Genomic DNA, 22,941 nt, shown 5'->3' on the forward strand with positions numbered 1-22,941 from the left:
ACCACTACTACTACCACTACTAATACCACTACCACCACTACTACCACCAGTACTACCATCACTACTACTACGACTACCACCACTACTACTACCACCACTACCACTACTACTACTACCACTACCACTACCACTACTACCACTACAACTACCACTAATACCACCACTACTACTACCACTACCACTACTACCACTACCACTACTACCACTACTACTACCACGACTACCACTTCTACTACCTCCACTACCACTACCACTACTACCACTACTACCATTACTACCACTACTACCACTACTACTACCACTACTACAACCAACACTACTAATACCAAAACTACTACCACTACTACCACCACTAAAACCACCACCACCACTACCACTACTACCACCACTACTACTATCACTACCACTACAACCACCACCACCACCACTACTACCACCACTACTACCATCACTACAACCACTACTACCACCACTACTACTATCACTACCACCACCACTACCACCACCACTACTACCACCACTACTACCATCACAACTACCACCACTACTACTACCACTACTACAACTACTACCACCACTAAAACCTCCACTACTACCATCACAACTACTACCACGACTACAACCACTACTACCACTACTACAACCACTACCACCACTACTACCATCACTCCTACTACCAATACTACCACTACTACCACCACTACTACTATCACTACCTCTACCACTACAACCACTACTACCACCACTACTACTATCACTACCACTACAACCACCACCACCACCACTACTACCACCACTACTACCATCACTACAACCACTACTACCACCGTTACCACTATCACTACCACCACCACTACTACCACCACTACTACCATCACAACTAACACCACTACTACTACCACTACCACCACTACTACCACCACTAAAACCACTACTACTACAATCACAACTACTACCACTACTACAACCACTACCACCACTACTACTACCACTACTACACTATTACAACCACTACCAACAATACTACCACCACCACTACCACTACAACCACTACTACCACCACCACTACCACCACTACCACTACTACGAACACTACTACTACCACCACTACTACCACCACTACTACTACCACTACTACCACTACTACCACCACTACCACTACTACTACCATCACAACTAACACCACTACTACTACCACTACCACCACTACTACCACCACTAAAACCACTACTACTACCACTACCATCACAACTACTACCACTACTACAACCACTACCACCACTACTACTACCACTACTACTACCACTACCATCACTACTACGACCACTACAACCAATACTACCATCACTACTACTACCACTATTACAACCACTACCAACACTACTACCACCACCACTACTATGAACACTACTACTAGCACCACTACTACCACCACTACTACTACCACTACTACCACCACTACCACTACCACCACTACCACTACTACCACCTCTACCACTACCACCACTACCACTACTACCACCACTACCACTACTACTACCACTACTACCACTACCACTACCACTATTACCACTAGTACTACCACTACCACTGGTACTACCACTACCAGTACTACCACTACCACCACTACCACCACCACTACCACTTCTACCACTACCACTACTACCACTAGTAATACTACTAATACCACCACTACTACCACCACCACCACCACCGCTACCACCACTACCACCACTACTAACATCACGACTACTACCACTACTACAACCACTACCACCACTACTACAACCCCTACCACCACTACTACCATCACTACTACTACCACTACTACCACCACTACCACCACCACTACCATTTCTACCACTACCACTACTACCACTAGTACTACTACTAATACCACCACTACTACCACCACCACCACCACTACCACCACTACCACCACTACTAACATCACGACCACTACCACTACTACTACCACTACCACCACTACTACCACCACTACCACCACCACTACCATCATGACTACTACCACTACTACAACCAATACCACCACCTCTACTACCACTACCCCTACCACTACAACCACTACTACCACCACCACTACCACCACTACCACTACTACTAACACCACTACTACCACTACTACTACCACTACCACCACCAGTACTACTACCACTACCACTACCACCACCACTACCACTACCACTACCACCACTACTACCACTACCACTACTACTACTACTACTACTACTACTACCACAATTACCACTAGTACTACCACTACCACTAGTACTACCACTACCACTACCACCACCACCACTACCACTGCCACTACTACCACTACCACTAGTACTACCACTACCACCACCACTACCACCACTACCACTACTACTAACACCACTACTACCACTACCACTACCACCACCAGTACTACTACCACTACTACCACTACCACTACCACCACAACTACCAATACCAATACCACCACTACTACCACTACCACTACTATTACTACTACTACCACTATTACCACTAGTACTACCACTACCACTAGTACTACCACTACCACTACCACCACTACCACTACCACCACCACTACCACTACCACCACTACTACCACTACCCCTACTACCACTACCAACACCACTATTACTACTACCACTACCACTACCACCACTACCACTACTACCACTACTACCACCACTACCACTACTACTACTACCACTACCACTACCACCACTACCACTACTACCACCACCACCACTACCACCACCACTACCACTACCACCACTACTTTCTTTTGTGTTATTGACTGTACGTTTGTGTATGTGTAACTCTGTGTTGTTGTTTTTGTTGCAATGCTATGCTTTATCTTGGCCAGGTCGTAGTTGTAAAATGAGAACTTGGTCTTACCTGGTTAAATAAAGGTGAAATACGTTTTTTTTTAAATAAAGTCCTACAGAAGGCCTGCATGGACCAGGTTAGTGTGTGTCAGGCTTGAGATAGTCCAATGTCTAGTCCTAGAGAGGCCCTGCATGGACCAGGTTAGTGTGTGTCAGGCTTGAGATAGTCCAACGTCTAGTCCTAGAGAGGCCCTGCATGGACCAGGTTAGTGTGTGTCAGGCTTGAGATAGTCCAACGTCTAGTCCTAGAGAGGCCCTGCATGGACCAGGTTAGTGTGTGTCAGGCTTGAGATAGTCCAACGTCTAGTCCTAGAGAGGCCCTGCATGGACCAGGTTAGTGTGTGTCAGGCTTGAGATAGTCCAACGTCTAGTCCTAGAGAGGTCCTGCATGGACCAGGTTAGTGTGTGTCAGACTTGAGATAGTCCAACGTCTAGTCCTAGAGAGGCCCTGCATGGACCAGGACAGGTGTGAGCCACTCGAAGAGGTACTGCAACGCCATGTTTACTGGTTGTGTTATCAATCAGCCATAAAGCTGTCTCTGTGTGTGTTTATTATGCTGCATCATAAAGCATATTAATTACAGTAACAAACAGCATCAATAAAGACTATAGCAAGTTCCCTCATCCGTGTAATGGCAACTAAGGCTCAGGTACCATATGGGCCCAACTGTTATCAAGCAATTCATTTTTTTTCCTAAATCATAAAAAAATATGGTTGCTAAAGCATGATAGTTAAACATCAAATACAGCCTCGGGCTGAAGTAACAATTCAATTAATCACACACTGAACAGTAATATTCCACAGTCGTCTCAAATTGAATAAGATGGTAATTAAAATCCTCAAGTAATTGGATATTCATACAATTGGATCATCCATGAATGTAGAAATCCCCTTTGGTGAATAAAAGTTATCGTAGTGCTTGCAGGTGTTCTCTTCTGACTTGTTGAATATATTCTGAAATAGGCCTTATTCAATATTTCTATATTTCAACTGTTTCAATTTTTTAAAATGTTTTAAATGCATTAAATCAAAACAAATCGAGCGTGTAAAAGCATTTAAGAATTTGGAATATAATTTCACTTGAATGACATTGATGAGATATTTCTTTTCAGTGGCTGAAATACAATACATTCAGACACAGACACAGACACAGACACAGACACAGACAGACAGACAGACAGACAGACAGACAGACAGACAGACAGACAGACAGACAGACAGACAGACAGACAGACAGACAGACAGACAGACAGACAGACATGTGTATACCTTACAGCCACTTCAGGTTGGGCCAAATCATTCTGAAAGCTCTAGCCAGGACTCATGGACGTCATTCATGAGCTCACACTATCTGGTGAGGGATAATGGTGGTGAGGGATAATGGTGTTGAGGGATATGGTGGTGAGGGATAATGGTTCATCTCTTCTCAGAGCCGCTGTATCTTTGTGCAAGTCTTTTGAGAGAGACTAGATAATGGATTGCAGCAGTACACATCAGGACCGTACAGTACTGTAGTACTAACTCACCTCCAGACCAACTTCCATCTCTCTCTCTCCTGTCTGAGTCCCTGCTGTGAGATCAGCATACAGAGATAGCCCATGTCTAACATCCCCAGCCTCTATGAGCTTCTTCAGTGCTAGTCCATTAGAGTTTACAGATAGCATTCATAATTCATTGGCAAGCCAGTTAACTTTCTCCTCTGTAGTTGTTGCGTGCTCTCTTATCTGTCGGGTGGTTCTCTTCCTCGTTCTCTTCCTTAGTCTCCAAACGCACCCCTCTCTCGCTCCCCCTCCCTCTACCCCTCTCGCTCCCTGTCTCTGCCCCTCCCTCACTCTCAATTGAAATTATTTTCAATTTAAGGGCTTTATTGGCATGGGAAATATGTTAACATTGCAAAAGCAAGTGAACTAGGTAATAAACAAAAGTGAAATAAACAATACAAATTAACAGTAAACATTACACTCACAAAAGTTACAAAATAATAAAGACATTACATATGTAATATTATGTGCAAATAGTTAAAGTACAAAAGGGAAAATAAATAAACATACATTTGGGTTGTATTTACAATGTTGTTTGTTCTTCACTGGTTGCCCTTTTCTTGTGGCAACAGGTCACAAATCTTGCTGCTGTGATGGCACACAGTGATATTTCACCCAATAGCTGTGGGAGTTTATCAAAATTGCGTTTGTTTTCTAATTCTTTGTGGATGTGTGTAATCTGAGGGAAATATGTGTCTCGAATATGGTCATACATTTGGCAGGAGGTTAGGAAGTGCAGCTCATTTTCCACCTCATTTTGTGGGCAGTGTGCACATCGCAGCCCCCCGCACCTCTCTGATTCAGAGGGGCTGGTTTAAACGTGGAAGACACATTTAAGTTGAATGCATTCAGTTGTACAACTGAATAGGTATCCCCCATTTTCCTTTCCCTTTCCATAGCCTGTCTTCTCTTGAGAGCAAGGTCTGCCTACAGCGGCCTTTCTCAATAGCAAGGCTATACTTACTGAGTCTGTACAAAGCTTTCCTTAAGTTGCATTGTTGTTGCAACCCCTATTACGAGCCTGTTCAACCCCTCTTTCGTGTCATCTGAGATTCCCAAAGATTGGAAAGCAGCTGCGGTCATCCCCCTCTTCAAAGCGGGGGACACTCTTGACCCAAACTGCTACAGACCTATATCTATCCTACCCTGCCTCTCTAAAGTCTTCGAAAGCCAAGTCAACAAACAGATTACCGACCATTTCGAATCCCACCGCACATTCTCTGATATGCAATCTGGATTCAGAGCTGGTCATGGGTGCACCTCAGCCACGCTCAAGGTCCTAAACGATATCTTAACCGCCATCGATAAGAAACAATACTGTGCAGCCGTATTCATTGACCTGGCCAAGGCTTTCGACTGTGTCAATCACCACATCCTCATCGGCAGACTCAACAGCCTTGGTTTCTGAAATGATTGCCCCGCCTGTTCACCAACTACTTCTCTGATAGAGTTCAGTGTGTCAAATCGGAGGGCCCGTTGTCCGGGCCTCTGGCAGTCTCTATGGGGGTGCCACAGGGTTCAATTCTTGGGCCGACTCTTTTCTCTGTATACATCAATGATGTCGCTCTTGCTGCTGGTGAGTCTCTGATCCACCTCTACGCAGACGACACCATTCTGTATACTTCTGGCCCTTCTTTGGACACTGTGTTAACTACCCTCCAGACGAGCTTCAATGCCATACAACTCTCCTTCCGTGGCCTCCAACTGCTCTTAAGTACAAGTAAAACTAAATGCATGCTCTTCAACCAATCGCTGCCTGCACCTGCCCGCCCGTCCAGCATCACTACTCTGGACGATTCTGACTTAGAGTAAGTGGACAACTACAAATACCTAGGTGTCTGGTTAGACTGTAAACTCTCCTTCCAGACTCACATCGAACATCTCCAATCCAAAGTTAAATCTAGAATTGGCTTCCTATTTCACAACAAAGCATCTTTCACTCATGCTGCCAAACATACGCTCGTAAAACTGACCATCCTACCGATCCTCGACTTTGGCGATGTCATTTACAAAATAGCCTCCAATACCCTACTCAATAAATTGGATGCAGTCTATCACAGTGCCATCCGTTTTGTCACGAAAGCCCCATATACTACCCACCACTGCGACCTGTATGCTCTCATTGGCTGGCCCTCGCTTCATACTTGTCGCCAATCCCACTGGCTCCAGATCATCTACAAGACCCTGCTAGGTAAAGTTCCCCCTTATCTCAGCTCGCTGGTCACCATAGCAGCACCCACCTGTAGCATGCGCTCCAGCAGGTATATCTCTCTGGTCACCCTCAAAGCCAATTTCTCCTTCGGCCGCCTCTCCTTCCAGTTCTCTGCTGCCAATGACTGGAACGAACTACAAAAATCTCTAAAACTGGAAACACTTATCTCCCTCACTAGCTTTAAGCACCAGCTGTCAGAGCAGCTCACAGATTACTGCACCTGTACATAGCCCATCTATAATTTAGCCCAAACAACTCCCCCTTCCCCTACTGTATTTATTTATTTATTTTGCTCCTCTGCACCCCATTATTTCTATTTGTGCTTTTCACTTTCTTCCACTGTAAATCTACCATTCCCGTGTTTCACTTGCTATATTGTATTTACTTCGCCACCATGGCCTTTTTTGCCTTTACCTCCCTTAACTCACCTCATTTGCTCACTTTGTATATAGACTTATTTTTCTACTATATTATTGACTGTATGTTTGTTTTACTCCATGTGTAACTCTGTGTTGTTGTATGTGTCAAACTGCTTGCTTTATCTTGGCCAGGTCGCAATTGTAAATGAGAACTTGTTCTCAACTTGCCTACCTGGTTAAATAAAGGTGAAATAAAATTAAAATAAATAAATAAATAAAAGTTTGGCTCAGTCACAGTGGTCAGGTATTCTGACACTGTGTACGCTCTGTTTGGGGCCAAATAGCATTCCAGATGCTCAGTTATTTTGTTAATTCTTTACAATGTGTCAAGTAACTATATTTTTATTTTCTCATGATTTAGTTGGGTCTAATTGTGTTGCTGTCCTAGGGCTCTGTGGGGTCTGTTTGTGTTTGTGAACAGGACCAGCTTGCTTTGGGGACTCTTATCCAGGTTAATCTCTCTGTAGGTAATGGCTTTGTTATGGAAGGTTTGGGAATCGCTTCCTTTTAGGTGGTTGTAGAACTTAACGTCTCTTTTCTGGATTCAGCGGGTATCGGGTATCGGCCTAATTCTGCTCTGCATGCGTTATTTGGTGTTTTACGTTGTACACAAAGGATCTTTTTGCAGAATTCTGCATGCAGAGTATCAATTTCGTGTTTGTCCCATTTTGTGAATTTTCAAACAGTCCATCTATATTTTCCAACAGGGCTATACATTTGGGTGAGTTTTTTTTCTAGCCTGAGTAGCCTCGTTTCACTGCCAAAAATAAAATGAAACCATCTAGTGTTCAGCGATATAACAACACAATGTCAAATACAGGTAGCCTAGTCAAATAATTAACATCCAATCACATTAACCATTACTCTCTTGCAAGAATTCCACTAACGGTCCGTATGTAGCCAAACATAGCTGCTGCTCATTCCGTTTGCTCGAAAATTGATAAATGGTTAAAAAAAGTAAGGCCCGCGTCCATAGAGACACATACCAGCTCTATTGGTAGTACTGCTACTACCAGCAGTACTACACCTGCACCTGTCGACAACACAAGTTGTTCTGCTTCCATGAGCACATCCAATGCTAGCATCAGGAATTCTACTTTTGTTGTTAGCCCAGCTAACATGGACACTGACAGTTGTGAATCTTTTTCAGCCGAAGAGCTACTGCCCCCTTACCCGGGAAAGCACCAAACAACAGACAGGGACGTTGAACCATTGGACAGGTGCAAATATGATGAGAACTACATTGATTTGGGGTTCACTTATATTGGGAGTAGTGCCTTTCCTCAGCCACAGTGTGTTATATGTGCAAAAGCACTATCTCACAACTCGATGAAACATTCACTCTTGCGCAGACATTTATAAACAAAACATGCCAATTTGAAATATAAGCCACAGGAGTTTTTTGAGCGAGAATTAAGATGACTTTTGAGTATTGGCATGTTAAAGCAACAGATAGCATTAATAAGAAGGGTCTAGAAGCGTCTTATATGGTGAGCTACCGAGTGGCTAGGACAGGCAAGCCCCATACTATTGTAGAGTACTTAATTCTTCCTGCTGCCGGGGATATGGCTGGGACAATGCTGGGGGAAAAGGCCAAAAAAACTACACAGACAATGTCTTCATCAAACAACACTGTTTCAAAATGCATCAATGACATGGCAGGAGATGTTTTGAAACAATTACTGCTTCGCATACAAGCCAGTGAATGAGTCAACAGACGTGGCGGGCCTGGCACAGCTCCTGGTATATGTCCGTTACGTTTATGGGGGATCAATTAAGGAAGACATCCTCTTCTGCAAACCACTGTAAACCAGGACAACAGGAGAGGATATTTTTTAAGTACTGGACAGCTTTGTGACATCAAATGGACTTTGGTGGTCAAGATGTGTTGGTATCTGTACTGATGGCGCAAAAGCCATGACAGGGAGACATAGTGGAGTGGTAACGCGTGTGCAAGCAGTTGCTCCCGACGCCATTTGGGTACACTGCAGCATCCACCAAGAGGCTCTTGCTGCCAAAGGATGCCTGACGGCTTGAAAGATGTTTTGGACACTACAGTGAAAATGGTTAACTTTGTTAAAGCAAGGCCCCTGAACTCTCGTGTATTTTCTGCACTATGTAATGATATGTACAGCGACCATGTAACGCTTTTACAACATACAGAAGTGCGCTGGTTATCAAGGGGCAAAGTATTGACACGTTTTTTTAAATTGAAAGACGAGCTTAAAGCTTTACTGACCATAATTTTCACTTGTCTGACCGCTTGCATGATGACGAGTTTCTCACACGACTGGCCTATCTGGGTGATGTTTTTTCTCACCTGAATGATCTGAATGTAGGATTACAGGGACTCTCCGCAACTATATTCAATGTGCAGGACAAAACTGAGGCTATGATTAAGAAGTTGGAGATCTTCTCTGTCTGCATTAACAAGGACAACACACAGGTCTTTCCATCATTGTATGATTTTTTTGTGTGCAAATGAACTCAAGCTTACGGACAATGTAAAATGTGATATAGAGAAGCACCTGAGTGAGTTGGGTGCGCAATTATGCAGGTACTTTCCCGAAATGGATGACACAAACAACTGGATTTGTTATCCCTTTCATGCCCTGCCTCCAGTCCACTTACCAATATCTGAACAAGAGAGTCTCATCGAAATTGCAACAAGAGGTTCTGTGAAAATTTAATTTAATCAGAAGCCACTGCCAGAGTATCCTGCCTTGGCAAATCACGCCGTTAAGACACTGATGCCCTTTGCAACCACGTACCTATGTGAGAGTGGATTCTCGGCCTTCACTAGCATGAAAACTAAATACAGGCATAGACTGTGTGTGGAAAATTATTTAAGACTGAGACTCTCTCCAATACAACCCAACATTGCAGAGTTATGTGCATCCTTTCAAGCACACTCTTCTCATTAATCTGTGGTGAGTTATTCACCATTTTTAGATTAACAAATAAAGTTTTATATGTAAGATGGTTAAATAAAGAGCAAAATGATTGATTATTATTATATTATTATTTGTGCCCTGGTCCTATAAGAGCTCTTTGAAACTTCCCACAAGCTGGGTTGTGACAAAAACTCACACTGATTCTTATGTTTAATAAATGTATCGTATAGTGTCTGTGGCAGGCTTACAATGATGGCAAAAAACAACATTTGAGAGTGTGCTGACCCTGGTGCTAGAGGAGGTACACAGCAGCAGGTTGAATGTTTGAAGGGGTACGGGACTATAAAAAGTTTGGGAACCATTGATATGGGGCAACGGTGTCTAGATGGAATTTGTATTTGTGGTCCTAGCAACTGAACCTTTTTGGAATATCATTACTTTTGTCTTACTGACATTTACTGTCAGGGCCCAGGTCTGACAGGGCCCAGGTCTGACAGGGCCCAGGTTTGTCAGGGCCCAGGTCTGACAGGGCCCAGGTCTGACAGGGCCCAGGTCTGACAGGGCCCAGGTCTGACAGAGTCTGTGCAGAAGATCTAGGTGCTGCTGTAGGCCCTCCTTGGTTGGAGACAACCCTCTCCCTCTCTCAACCCCTCCCTCTCTCTCCCTCTCTTTCTCTTCCCCTCTCATTCTAGCCCTCCCTCTTTCTCTCACTCTCTCTCAACCTTTCCTTCCCCACTCTTTCTTTCTCTCTGTTTCCCTCTCCCCTCACTCTCTCTATGTTGTCTCCATAGATACCTAGCCAGCTCTGCCTGCCTCAGTGCGGTCAATCATTCAGGGATGTTGAGTGCCTGCCTGCCTGGGATAAGTAGGTCATCAGTGTTGGTGCTGCTGCTGTACCAGGCAGGGCGGTGAGGTAGGAGAGCTGGTGCTGCTGTACCAGGCAGGGTGGTGAGGTAGGAGAGCTGGTGCTGCTGTACCAGGCAGGGCGGTGAGGTAGGAGAGCAGGTGCTGCTGTACCAGGCAGGGTGGTGAGGTAGGAGAGCAGGTGCTGCTATACCAGGCAGGGTGGTGAGGTAGGAGAGCTGGTGTTGCTGTACCAGGCAGGGTGGTGAGGTAGGAGAGCAGGTGCTGCTGTACCAGGCAGGGTGGTGAGGTAGGAGAGCTGGTGCTGCTATACCAGGCAGGGTGGTGAGATAGGAGAGCTGGTGCTGCTGTACCAGGCAGGGTGGTGAGGTAGGAGAAATGGTGCTGCTGTACCAGGCAGGGTGGTGGTTTAAGAGGCTTTCTCTCAAAGCTTTGACAACTCTCTCTCTCTCTTGGCTTTGACCACCCTCTCTCTCTCTCTCTCTCTTGGCTTTAACCACCCTCGCTCTCTCTCTCAGCTTTGACCACCCTCTCTCACTCAGCTTTGACCACCCTCTCTCACTCTCTCTTGGCTTTGACCACCCACCGTCTCTCACACACTCTCGGCTTTGACCACCATCTCTCTCTCTCAGCTTTGTCCACGCTCTCTCTTTTGGCTTTGACCACCCTCTCTCTCTCTCGCTCAGCTTTGACCAACCTCTCTCTCTCGGATTTGACCACCATCTCTCTCTCTCATGTTTGACCACCCTCTCTCGCTAAGCTTTGACCAACCTCTCTCTCTCTCAGCTTTGACCACCCTCTATCTTGGCTTTGACCACCCTCTCTTTCACTCAGCTTTGACTACCCTCTCTCGCTCAGCTTTGACCAACCTCTCTCTCTCAATCTTGGCTTTGACCACCCTCTCTCACTCTCTCGGCTTTGACCACCCTCTCGCTCTCACTCTTGGCTTTCACCACCCTCTCTCTCTCTCAGCTTTGACCACCCCCTCTCACTGCCTCTTGGCTTTGACCACCGTCTCTCTCACTCTCTCGGCTTTGACCACCCTCTCTCTCTCTCAGCTTTGACCACCCTTTCACTCTTGGCTTTGACCACCCTCTCTCTCTCTCTCTCTCAGCTTTGAACACCCTCTCTCTCTCTCTCTCTGCTTTGACCACCCTCTCTCTCTCTCTCTCTCTCTCTCTCTCTTTGCTTTGACCACCCTCTCTCTCTCTCAGCTTTGACCACCCTCTCTCTCACTCTCTCGGCTTTGACCACCCTCTCTCTCTCTCTCTCTCTCTCTCTCAGCTTTGACCACCCTCTCTCTCTCTCTCTCTCTCTCTCTCTCTCTCTCTCTCTCAGCTTTGACCACCCTCTCTCTCTTTCTCAGCTTTGACCACCCTCTCTCTCTCTCTCTCTCTCAGCTTTGACCACCCTCTCTCTCACTCTCTTAGCTTTGACCACCCTCTATCTCTCTCTCGGCTTTAACCACCCTCTCTCTCTCTCTTAGCTTTGACCACCCTCTCTCTCACTCTCTCAGCTTTGACCACCCTCTCTCTCTCTCTTAGCTTTGACCACCCTCTCTCTCTCTCTTAGCTTTGACCACCCTCTCTCTCTCTCTCTCGGCTTTGACCACCCTCACTCTCTCTCTCTCGGGTTTGACCACCCTCTCTCTCTCTCTCTCTCTCTCTCTCTCTCTCTCTCTCGGCTTTGACCACCCACCCTCTCTATCTTAGCTTTGACCACCCTCTCTCTCTCTCTCTCTTAGCTTTGACCACCCACCCTCTCTCTCTCTTGGCTTTGTCCACCCTCTCGCTCTCTCTCTCTCTTGGCTTTGATCACCCTCTCTCTCTGCTTTGACCACCCTCTCTCTCTCTCTCAGCTTTGACCACCCTCTCTCTCTCTCTTAGCTTTGACCACCCTCTCTCCCTCTCTCTTACCATTGACCACCCTCTCTCTCTCTCAGCTTTGACCACCCTCTCTCTCTCTCTCAGATTTGACCACCCTCTCTTGCTCTCTCTCATCTTTGACCACCCTCTCTCTCTCAGCTTTGACCACCCTCTCTCTCTCAGCTTTGACCACCCTCTCTCTCTCTCAGCTTTGACCACCCTCTCTCTCTCTCTCTTTCTTAGCTTTGACCACCCTGTCTGTCTCTCTCTGCTTTGACCACCCTCTCTCTCTCTCTCTGTGCTTTGACCACCCTCTCTCTCTCTCTCGCTGCTTTGACCACCCTCTCTCTCTCTCTCTCGGCTTTGACCAGCCTCTCTCTCTCTCTCTCTCTCTCTCTCTCTCTCTCTCTCTCTCTCTCTCTCTCTCTCTCTCTCTCTCTCAGCTTTGACCACCCTCTCTCTCTCTCTCTCTCTCAGCTTTGACCACCCTGTCTGTCTCTCTCTGCTTTGACCACCCTCTCTCTCTCTCTCTGTGCTTTGACCACCCTCTCTCTCTCTCTCGCTGCTTTGACCACCCTCTCTCTCTCTCTCTGCTTTGACCACCCTCTCTCTCTCTCTCTCTGTGTGCTTTGACCACCCTCTCTCTCTCTCTCTCTCTCGCTGCTTTGACCACCCTCTCTCTCTCTCAGCTTTGACCACCCACTCTCTAACTCTCTCTGCTTTAACCAGCCTCTCTCTCTCTCTCTCTCTCAGCTTTGACCACCCTCTCTTTCTCTCTCTCAGCTTTGTCCACCCTCTCGCTCTCTCTCTCTCTTGGCTTTGATCACCCTCTCTCTCTGCTTTGACCACCCTCTCTCTCTCTCTCTCAGCTTTGACCACCCTCTCTCTCTCTCTTAGCTTTGACCACCCTCTCTCCCTCTCTCTTACCTTTGACCACCCTCTCTCTCTCTAAGGTTTGACCACCCTCTCTCTCTCTCTCAGATTTGACCACCCTCTCTTGCTCTCTCTCAGCTTTGACCACCCTCTCTCTCTCAGCTTTGACCACCCTCTCTCTCTCAGTTTCACCACCCTCTCTCTCTCTCAGCTTTGACCACCCTCTCTCTCTCTCTCTTTCTTAGCTTTGACCACCCTGTCTGTCTCTCTCTGCTTTGACCACCCTCTCTCTCTCTCTCTGTGCTTTGACCACCCTCTCTCTCTCTCTCTCGCTGCTTTGACCACCCTCTCTCTCTCTCTCTCAGCTTTGACCACCCTCTCTCTAACTCTCTCGGCTTTGACCAGCCTCTCTCTCTCTCTCTCTCTCTCTCTCTCTCTCTCTCTCAGCTTTGACCACCCTGTCTGTCTCTCTCTGCTTTGACCACCCTCTCTCTCTCTCTCTCTGTGCTTTGACCACCCTCTCTCTCTCTCTCGCTGCTTTGACCACCCTCTCTCTCTCTCTCTGCTTTGACCACCCTCTCTCTCTCTCTCTCGCTGCTTTACCACCCTCTCTCTCTCTCAGCTTTGACCACCCTCTCTCTAACTCTCTCGGCTTTAACCAGCCTCTCTCTCTCTCTCTCTCTCTCTCTCTCAGCTTTGACCACCCTCTCTTTCTCTCTCTCAGCTTTGACCACCCTCTCTCTCACTCTCTTAGCTTTGACCACTCTCTATCTCTCTCTCGGCTTTGACCACCCTCTCTCTCTCTTAGCTTTGACCACCCTCTTTCTCACTCTCTCGGCTTTGACCACCCTCTCTCTCTCTCTCTCTCTCTCTCTCTCTCTCTCTTAGCTTTGACCACCCTCTCTCTCTCTCTCTCTCTTAGCTTTGACCGCCCTCTCTTTCTCTCTCGGCTATGACCACCCTCTCTCTCTCTCTCGGCTTTGAACACCCTCGCTCTCTCTCTCTCTCTCTCGGCTTTTGACCACCCACCCTCTCTCTCTTAACTTTGACCACCCTCTCTCTCTCTTAGCTTTGACCACCCACCCTCTCTCTCTCTTGGCTTTGTCCACCCTCTCGCTCTCTCTCTCTCTTGGCTTTGATCACCCACCCTCTCTCTCTCTCAGCTTTGACCACCCTCTCTCTCACTCTCTTAGCTTTGACCACCCTCTATCTCTCTCTCGGCTTTGACCACCCTCTCTCTCTCTCTCTTAGCTTTGACCACCCTCTCTCTCACTCTCTCAGCTTTGACCACCCTCTATCTCTCTCTTAGCTTTGACCACCCTCTCTCTCTCTCTCTCTTAGCTTTGACCACCCTCTCTCTCTCTCTCTCGACTTTGACCACCCTCGCTCTCTCTCTCTCGGCTTTGACCACCCTCTCTCTCTCTCTCTCTCTCTCTCTCTCTCGGCTTTGACCACCCACCCTCTCTCTCTTAGCTTTGACCACCCTCTCTCTCTCTCTTAGCATTGACCACCCACCCTCTCTCTCTCTTGGCTTTATCCACCCTCTCGCTCTCTCTCTTTCTTGGCTTTGATCACCCTCTCTCTCTCTCTCTCTCTCTCTCTCTCTCTCTCGGCTTTGAGCACCCTCTCTCTCTCAGCTTTGACCACCCTCTCTCTCTTAGCTTTGACCACCCCCTCTCTCTCTCTTAGCTTTGACCACCCTCTCTCTCTCTCTCTCTCTCTCTCTCTCTCTCTCTACTTTGACCACCCTCTCTCTCTCTCTCTCTCTCTCAGCTTTGACCACCCTCTCTCTCTCTTAGCTTTGACCACCCTCTCTCTCTCTCTCTTAGCTTTGACCACCCTCTCTCTCTCTCTCTTAGCTTTGACCACCCTCTCTCTCTCTCAGCTTTGACCATCCTCTCTCTCTCTCTCTCTCTCAGCTTTGACCACCCTCTCTCTCTCTCTCAGCTTTGACCACCCTCTCTCTCTCAGCTTTGACCACCCTCTCTCTCACTCTCTTAGCTTTGACCACCCTCTATCTCTCTCTCGGCTTTGACCACCCTCTCTCTCTCTCTTAGCTTTGACCACCCTCTCTCTCACTCTCTCGGCTTGACCACCCTCTCTCTCTCTCTCTCTCTCTCTCTCAGCTTTGACTACCCTCTCTTGCTCTCTCTCAGCTTTGACCACCCTCTCTCTCACTCTCTTAGCTTTGACCACCCTCTATCTCTCTCTCGGCTTTGACCACCCTCTCTCTCTCTTAGCTTTGACCACCCTCTTTCTCACTCTCTCGGCTTTGACCACCCTCTCTCTCTCTCTCTCTCTCTCTTAGCTTTGACCACCCTCTCGCTCTCTCTCGGCTATGACCACCCTCTCTCTCTCTCTTGGCTTTGACCACCCTCTCTCTCTCTCTCGGCTTTTGACCACCCACCCTCTCTCTCTTAACTTTGACCACCCTCTCTCTCTCAGCTTTGACCACCCACCCTCTCTCTCTCTTGGCTTTGTCCACCCTCTCGCTCTCTCTCTCTCTTGGCTTTGATCACCCACCCTCTCTCTCTCTCTCTCAGCTTTGACCACCCTCTCTCTCACTCTCTTAGCTTTGACCACCCTCTATCTCTCTCTCGGCTTTGACCACCCTCTCTCTCTCTCTCTTAGCTTTGACCACCCTCTCTCTCACTCTCTCAGCTTTGACCACCCTCTATCTCTCTCTCTTAGCTTTGACCACCCTCTCTCTCTCTCTCAGCTTTGACCACCCTCTCTCTCTCTCTCTCTCTCTCGGCTTTGACCACCCTCGCTCTCTCTCTCTCTCTCGGCTTTGACCACCCTCTCTCTCTCTCTCTCTCTCTCGGCTTTGACCACCCACCCTCTCTCTCTTAGCTTTGACCACCCTCTCTCTCTCTCTCTTAGCATTGACCACCCACCCTCTCTCTCTCTTGGCTTTATCCACCCTCTCGCTCTCTCTCTTTCTTGGCTTTGATCACCCTCTCTCTCTCTCTCTCTCTCTCTCTCGGCTTTGAGCACCCTCTCTCTCTCTCTCAGCTTTGACCACCCTCTCTCTCTCTTAGCTTTGACCACCCTCTCTCTCTCTCTTAGCTTTGACCACCCTCTCTCTCTCTTAGCTTTGACCACCCTCTCTCTCTCTCTCTCTCTCTCTCTCTCTCTCTCTCTACTTTGACCACTCTCTCTCTCTCTCTCTCTCTCAGCTTTGACCACCCTCTCTCTCTCTTAGCTTTGACCACCCTCTCTCTCTCTCTCTTAGCTTTGACCACCCTCTCTCTCTTTCTCTTAGCTTTGACCACCCTCTCTCTCTCTCTCTCTCTCAGCTTTGACCATCCTCTCTCTCTCTCTCTCTCAGCTTTGACCACCCTCTCTCTCTCTCTCTCAGCTTTGACCACCCTGTCTCTCTCAGCTTTGACCACCCTCTCTCTCACTCTCTTAGCGTTGACCACCCTCTATCTCTCTCTCGGCTTTGACCACCCTCTCTCTCTCTCTTAGCTTTGACCACCCTCTCTCTCACTCTCTCGGCTTTGACCACCCTCTCTCTCTCTCTCTCTTAGCTTTGACCACCCTCTCTCTCTCTCTCTTAGCTTTGACCACCCTCTCTCTCTCTCTCTCTCGGCTATGACCACCCTCTCTCTCTCTCTCTCGGCTTTGACCACCTCTCTCTCTCTCTCTCTCTCTCTCTCTCTCTCTCTCTCTCTCTCTCTCGGCTTTGACCACCCACCCTCTCTCTCTCAGCTTTGACCACCCTCTCTCTCTCTCTTAGCTTTGACCACCCTCTATCTCTCTCTCGGCTTTGACCACCCTCTCTCTCTCTCTTAGCTTTGACCACCCTCTCTCTCACTCTCTCGGCTTTGACCACCCTCTCTCTCTCTCTCTCTCTCTTAGCTTTGACCACCCTCTCTCTCTCTCTCTTGGCTATGACCACCCTCTCTCTCTCTCTCTCGGCTTTGACCACCCTCTCTCTCTCTCTCTCTCTCTCTCTCTCTCTCTCTCTCTCTCTCTCTCTCTCTCTCTCTCTCTCTCTCTCTCTCTCGGCTTTGACCACCCACCCTCTCTCTCTTAGCTTTGACCACCCTCTCTCTCTCTCTCTTAGCTTTGACCACCCACCCTCTGTCTCTTGGCTTTGTCCCCCCTCTCACTCTCTCTCTCTCTTGGCTTTGATCACCCTCTCTCTCTCTCTCTCTCTCTCTCTCTCTCTCTCTCTCTCGGCTTTGACCACCCTTTCTATCTCTTTCTCTCTTAGCTTTGACCATCCACCCACCCTCCCCCTCTCTCTCTCTCTCTCTCTGGCTTTGACCACCCTCTATCTCTCTCTTGGCTTTGACCACCCTTTCTCTCTCTCTCTTAGCTTTGACCACCCACCCACCCTCTCTCTCTCTCTCTCTCTCTCTCTCGGCGTTGACCACCCTCTATCTCTCTCTCGGCTTTGACCACCCTTTCTGTCTCTCTCTTAGCTTTGACCACCCACCCCCCCACCCTCTCTCTCTCTCTCTCTCTGATTTAACCACCCTCTCTCTCTCCCTCCCCCTCACTCTCTCTTGGCTTTGACCACCCTCTCTCTCTCTCTCTCTCCCTCACACTCTTTCGACATTGACCACACTCTTGCTTTATCTCTCGCTCTCTTTCTTTCTTTCCTTCTCGCTCTCTCTCTCTCTTTCTCTGTTATTTCTTTCTGTTCTCTATCTCCCCCTCTCTCTCTGTTCTCTCTCCCTTTCTGTTCTCTCCATTTCTCCCTTTCTATCTCTCTCTCCCCCTTATTCACTCTCTCTCTGAGGACTAACATAAACATGTGTCTGCTTTCCACCTCAGAGATCAAAGCAGGAGTTGACAGACAGGAAGAATGATTGACAGACAGGAAGAGGAGTTAAAGGGTTGACACTACAGATATGGGACCTTCCTGTACTGTATGTACAACAAAGTCATGTTGTGGTAATTGCATTATGCCTCTACACACATTGTTTTGCCTAGGAAATAAGCACCCATTTATTCTGGGTTGCACTATAATGGCTGTCAGGCAGGCAGCAAACAAAACAATGAACCATGGACTTCACAGTGGCGTCAGTTGGTTGTTATGTAAATAATGACCTTTCAGGTACTTTTGAAATCACAGTAAAAGGGAGTAAATCATTAAATATCCTCACAAACATTTTGCACTGACAGAGTCGACACTCCCAAATTGCATCCTATTCCTTATGGGCCATGGGAATAGGGAGTCATTTGGGTCAAAGCCATAGGATTTACAATAGGACTCAGTAATTAAGATATAGACCATGCCCCTGCTCCAGACTACTGCTGACTAACCTGTTCCCAGAACCCATCAATCAATCCACTTGGCTAATGCTATAGACATATTCCTTAGACTGCATGATAATAAACCTACATCTTCCTCAGCCCCAGCAGGTCCAGATGGACTGCATGATAATAAACCTACATCTTCCTCAGCCCCAGCATGTCCAGATGGACTGCATGATAATAAACCTACATCTTCCTCAGCCCCAGCAGGTCCAGATGGACTGCATGATAATAAACCTACATCTTCCTCAGCCCCAGCAGGTCCAGATGGACTGCATGATCATAAACCTACATCTTCCTCAGCACCAGCAGGTCCAGATGGACTGCTTGATAATAAACCAACATCTACCTCAGCCCCAGCAGGTCCAGATGGACTGCATGATAATAAACCTACATCTTCCTCAGCCCCAGCAGGTCCAGATGGACTGCATGATAATAAACCTACATCTTTCTCAGCCCCAGCAGGTCCAGATGGACTGCATGATAATAAACCTACATCTTCCTCAGCCCCAGCAGGTCCAGATGGACGGCATGATAATAAACCTACATCTTCCTCAGCCCCAGCAGGTCCAGATGGACTGCATGATAATAAACCTACATCTTCCTCAGCCCCAGCAGGTCCAGATGGACTGCATGATAATAAACCTACATCTTCCTCAGCCCCAGCAGGTCCAGATGGACGGCATGATAATAAACCTACATCTTCCTCAGCCCCAGCAGGTCCAGATGGACTGCATGATAATAAACCTACATCTTCCTCAGCCCCAGCAGGTCCAGATGGACTGCATGATAATAAATGTACAGGATGACGTAACTGATACTATTATTACTCTGTGGCAACCCTAGTGTACTACAGGAAACCTATCTGAAGTCTTCACTAAGACTGTGTCCTAAATGGCACTCTATTCCCTATTGTAGTGCACAACATTTGTAGTATAAGGAATAGGATCAAACATAGTGCACTATAAACAGAATAGTATGCCATTTGGGACAGATCCTGTATGTACTATCTGAAGGGGAACCATAGCTAAATATAGCACACAACAAGTGAAGGGCGGCGACATCATGATGGATGACGGACAAAACGAAGCATCTTTAGGACCAAGGAAACCAGCGTGGACAGCGCTCTACATTGCCTGAAGAAAAGAAGTCTGTACCTAATGGGACAGGGTATATATGACCTATAAAGATCTTTAGGCAAAATCCCCAACTGTTGTAAATGGAAAGGCTATAAAATGGAAATAGATAGTGTTCTCTGCAGACTACGCTACTATAAACAGGCCCTATTTATTGATGATAAAATTAGCACTTTGGGTCATTAGGCTTCAAAGTAGGTACTTTACACTGTCCACTAAAGAGGTAGTTCACTCCAAAATCAAATGTTTGTCAGGTGCTGTCTAAAGTCTAGATCAGGGTTTCCCAAACTCGGTCCTTGGGCCCCCACTGAGTGCACGCTCTGGGTTTTGCCCTAGCATTACACAGCTGATTCAAATAACCAACTCGTCATCAAGCTTTCATTATTTGAATCAGCTGTGTAGTGCTAGGGCAAAAACCAAAACGTGCACGGGGGGGGGGGGGGGGGGGGGGGCAGGACCGAGTTTGTCAAAGGCACCATGCATTATGAGGAATCTTCAGGCCCCGATCCCACATGAAAAGCATCGTCTGATAAAATGCTATGGTGTAATCAGGTGTTTTTTAGTCAATAATGGTATGTTTTTGTTGTTTTTGTGCATCCCAGGACTCCCTGGAAAACAAATCTAATCTAATGAAATGTTATTGGTCACATACACATCTGTTAGCAGGACCACCTATTCTGGATAAATAGATCTGTGGGGCAGAAGAATTATATTATTGTACAGGGCCTCCCAGGAGCCTAAGTGCTGCTGTGTTACTAATCTGACATAAGCTTGTAACATTATGTAACACATGTACATGTTGCTGATGTCGACCACTATACCAAAGTAGTGTAGTCTAATCCACCGTACACGGCCACACTAGTCAAGGTTTGACATACACTCTTAGAAACAAAGGTTCTGGATACAACCAAAAAGGGTTCTACCAAAAAAAGGCGCATTCTTCATATATGACACCCCTTAAGGCTCTATATAGAACTGAAATTGGTTCCATATAGAACCCTATATGAAACCCAAGGGTTCTATATGAAACCAACGTTGGTTAGGTGAAGAAGAACCACTGGGGTTCTGACCAAATAACCCTAAAAAAGGGTTATAAATAGAACCTTTAGGGGTGCCATATATGAAGAAAGAAATATAACTATTTTTGGTTCGATCCAGAGTGTATAAGAGTGTAATATAAGAGTGTAATACAGACATTACATAAAAATGTGTCAGAGCTCTGAATGTCTGAGATTCTGGTCCATTATCTCTGTTGTCCTTGTCGAGGACCTCAGAGCATCTTCTTTGCAGGCCAATGCACAAATAGAGGTCTACAAGTGCCAGGGTACCTGCCCCTCTATGAAAATGCCCCTCCCAAATGTATCTACAGATGTTTTTATATATATATATTGGATGGTCAAAACTGAACATAATGTTTATTTTAAAGACTTTGAGCACGAGCGGGCCACATTCTCAGTGTCCTGTCCATTCTGTCATTGTCTGTCAGGTAACCTAGGCTACATGTGAGGCAGGTGCATAACCAAAAAATCCACATACATGCAGTAGATAGATGAATAAGCAATTACTTAGGCTACACTTATGCACCTTTTGATATGAATAGCATTTTGTTATTTGAATTGAATCAGTTATAATTTCCAAATGCACCGCACATACTCTCACAGCACCATAATTAGACGCAATAAAAAATTGCCATTAATGTGTGTTTACATCCTCTTCTGTGGCGCTTTGCATGATGTTCTGAGAAGCATGAGAGGTTATGAGGAGTGGTTTACTCACACAACAACCAGTTCGGTTTTCTGTGAATACACGTCTAGTAAACCTGCTGGTATAACACATCCAAACACCTTGGAAACTATGGCAGCGCAAATTAGCCTACAATTGTCACAAAAAACATGACATTGGAACTGATGAAGGCACCCCACTGGGCACAGATGGTATTCAATGTCTATTTCACGTTGGTTCAACGTAATTTCATTTAAATGAGGTGAAAACAACGTTGATTCAACCAGTGTGTGCCCAGTGAATATCATGCCAGCCTCAAATACAGGCAATGCAGTAGCAGCAACCGAATTCTGTAGACCGACGCCCGTCTGATCTCGCACTGCCATTCGGTGATGTTTTCCAAGCGCACAACCAGTAGCCTATTTAAGCTACTGTCCCATATTTCTAAGCACCCCTATATTGTAATTGTTATCTAATAATATCAAAGAAAATGTTTCCTTACCGGTCCTCTTCTCTTCAAAGACACATTCTTCCACAACAGAAGATGTAGCTGGCGGAGGAATCCCATCTCCACACGCTCGAGGTTTTTCCCTAATTACGGCCAAATTACAATACCGGTAATTAAGTTACTGTTTAGTGGGGTGGATTTTTGGTAATGGATTACAAGCCATTCCGATGTATTTAAATGTCAATTTAGATAATATGCTTGATACAGGTTTATATGCCCATTTCACAGCTGTCTCTCTCGCTCTCTCTCTGAACGAGACGACTGTTTTCTGCCACTGCCTTCTGGTTAGATGGCTAAATAGGACTAGCTGTATTTCAGTGGCAAGCGTGGCTGATATTCTGTATGATATCACCATCGGCGGAAAAATAGAAGCATCCAATGGAAACGGTGCTAAAGTAATGCGTTAGAATGAACAGAGAACCATCGATATAGGGATATATATCACCATCGTGCAGTAGAGTGGGCGGAGACGGCGCTACAGACCGTACGTCTTCTCCCGCACTCTACACTAAGGCTTGGCTACTGTTCCTCTTGCAAATTGGAACACAAACTTACCTTGTATGATTTGACAAATGACTGTTCTTACAGCCTAAAACCTATTCTGTATAGGTGTAGGTCCAGGAATGTAACATATTTATCCCAGGGTAATGTATATTGACAGTCTCAACGATCCCAATAGGATAGACTGTAGTAGAATTTTATATTTGCCCAAAAATGTTGCCATAAATTATG

At 46.6% G+C, this 22,941-nt stretch overlaps 1 protein-coding gene across 5 annotated transcripts in view; it reads right to left on the minus strand.

Moving 5' to 3' along the window:
- The window catches only part of LOC106580625 (ATP-binding cassette sub-family A member 2), a 150,728-nt gene extending 128,052 nt beyond the window's left edge, over positions 1–22,676 (minus strand). For 3 of the 5 annotated variants that reach the window (XR_014381852.1, XM_014161883.3, XM_014161878.3), the window contains exon 1: positions 22,204–22,675. Coding sequence is in view for 4 of the 5 variants with exons in the window: in XM_014161883.3 (XP_014017358.1) it covers positions 22,204–22,269 (66 nt within the window). In the remaining variant the exon portion in view is untranslated. Of the gene's footprint in view, positions 1–22,203 lie in introns of all 5 variants that reach the window. The other 2 variants (XM_082966424.1, XM_082966423.1) reach the window with 1 other exon arrangement.
- Positions 22,677–22,941: the final 265 nt, after the last annotated feature.

The sequence above is a fragment of the Salmo salar genome, chromosome 20, assembly GCF_965601325.2.
Source record: "Salmo salar chromosome 20, fSalSal1, whole genome shotgun sequence".
Taxonomy (NCBI): Eukaryota; Metazoa; Chordata; class Actinopteri; order Salmoniformes; family Salmonidae; genus Salmo; species Salmo salar.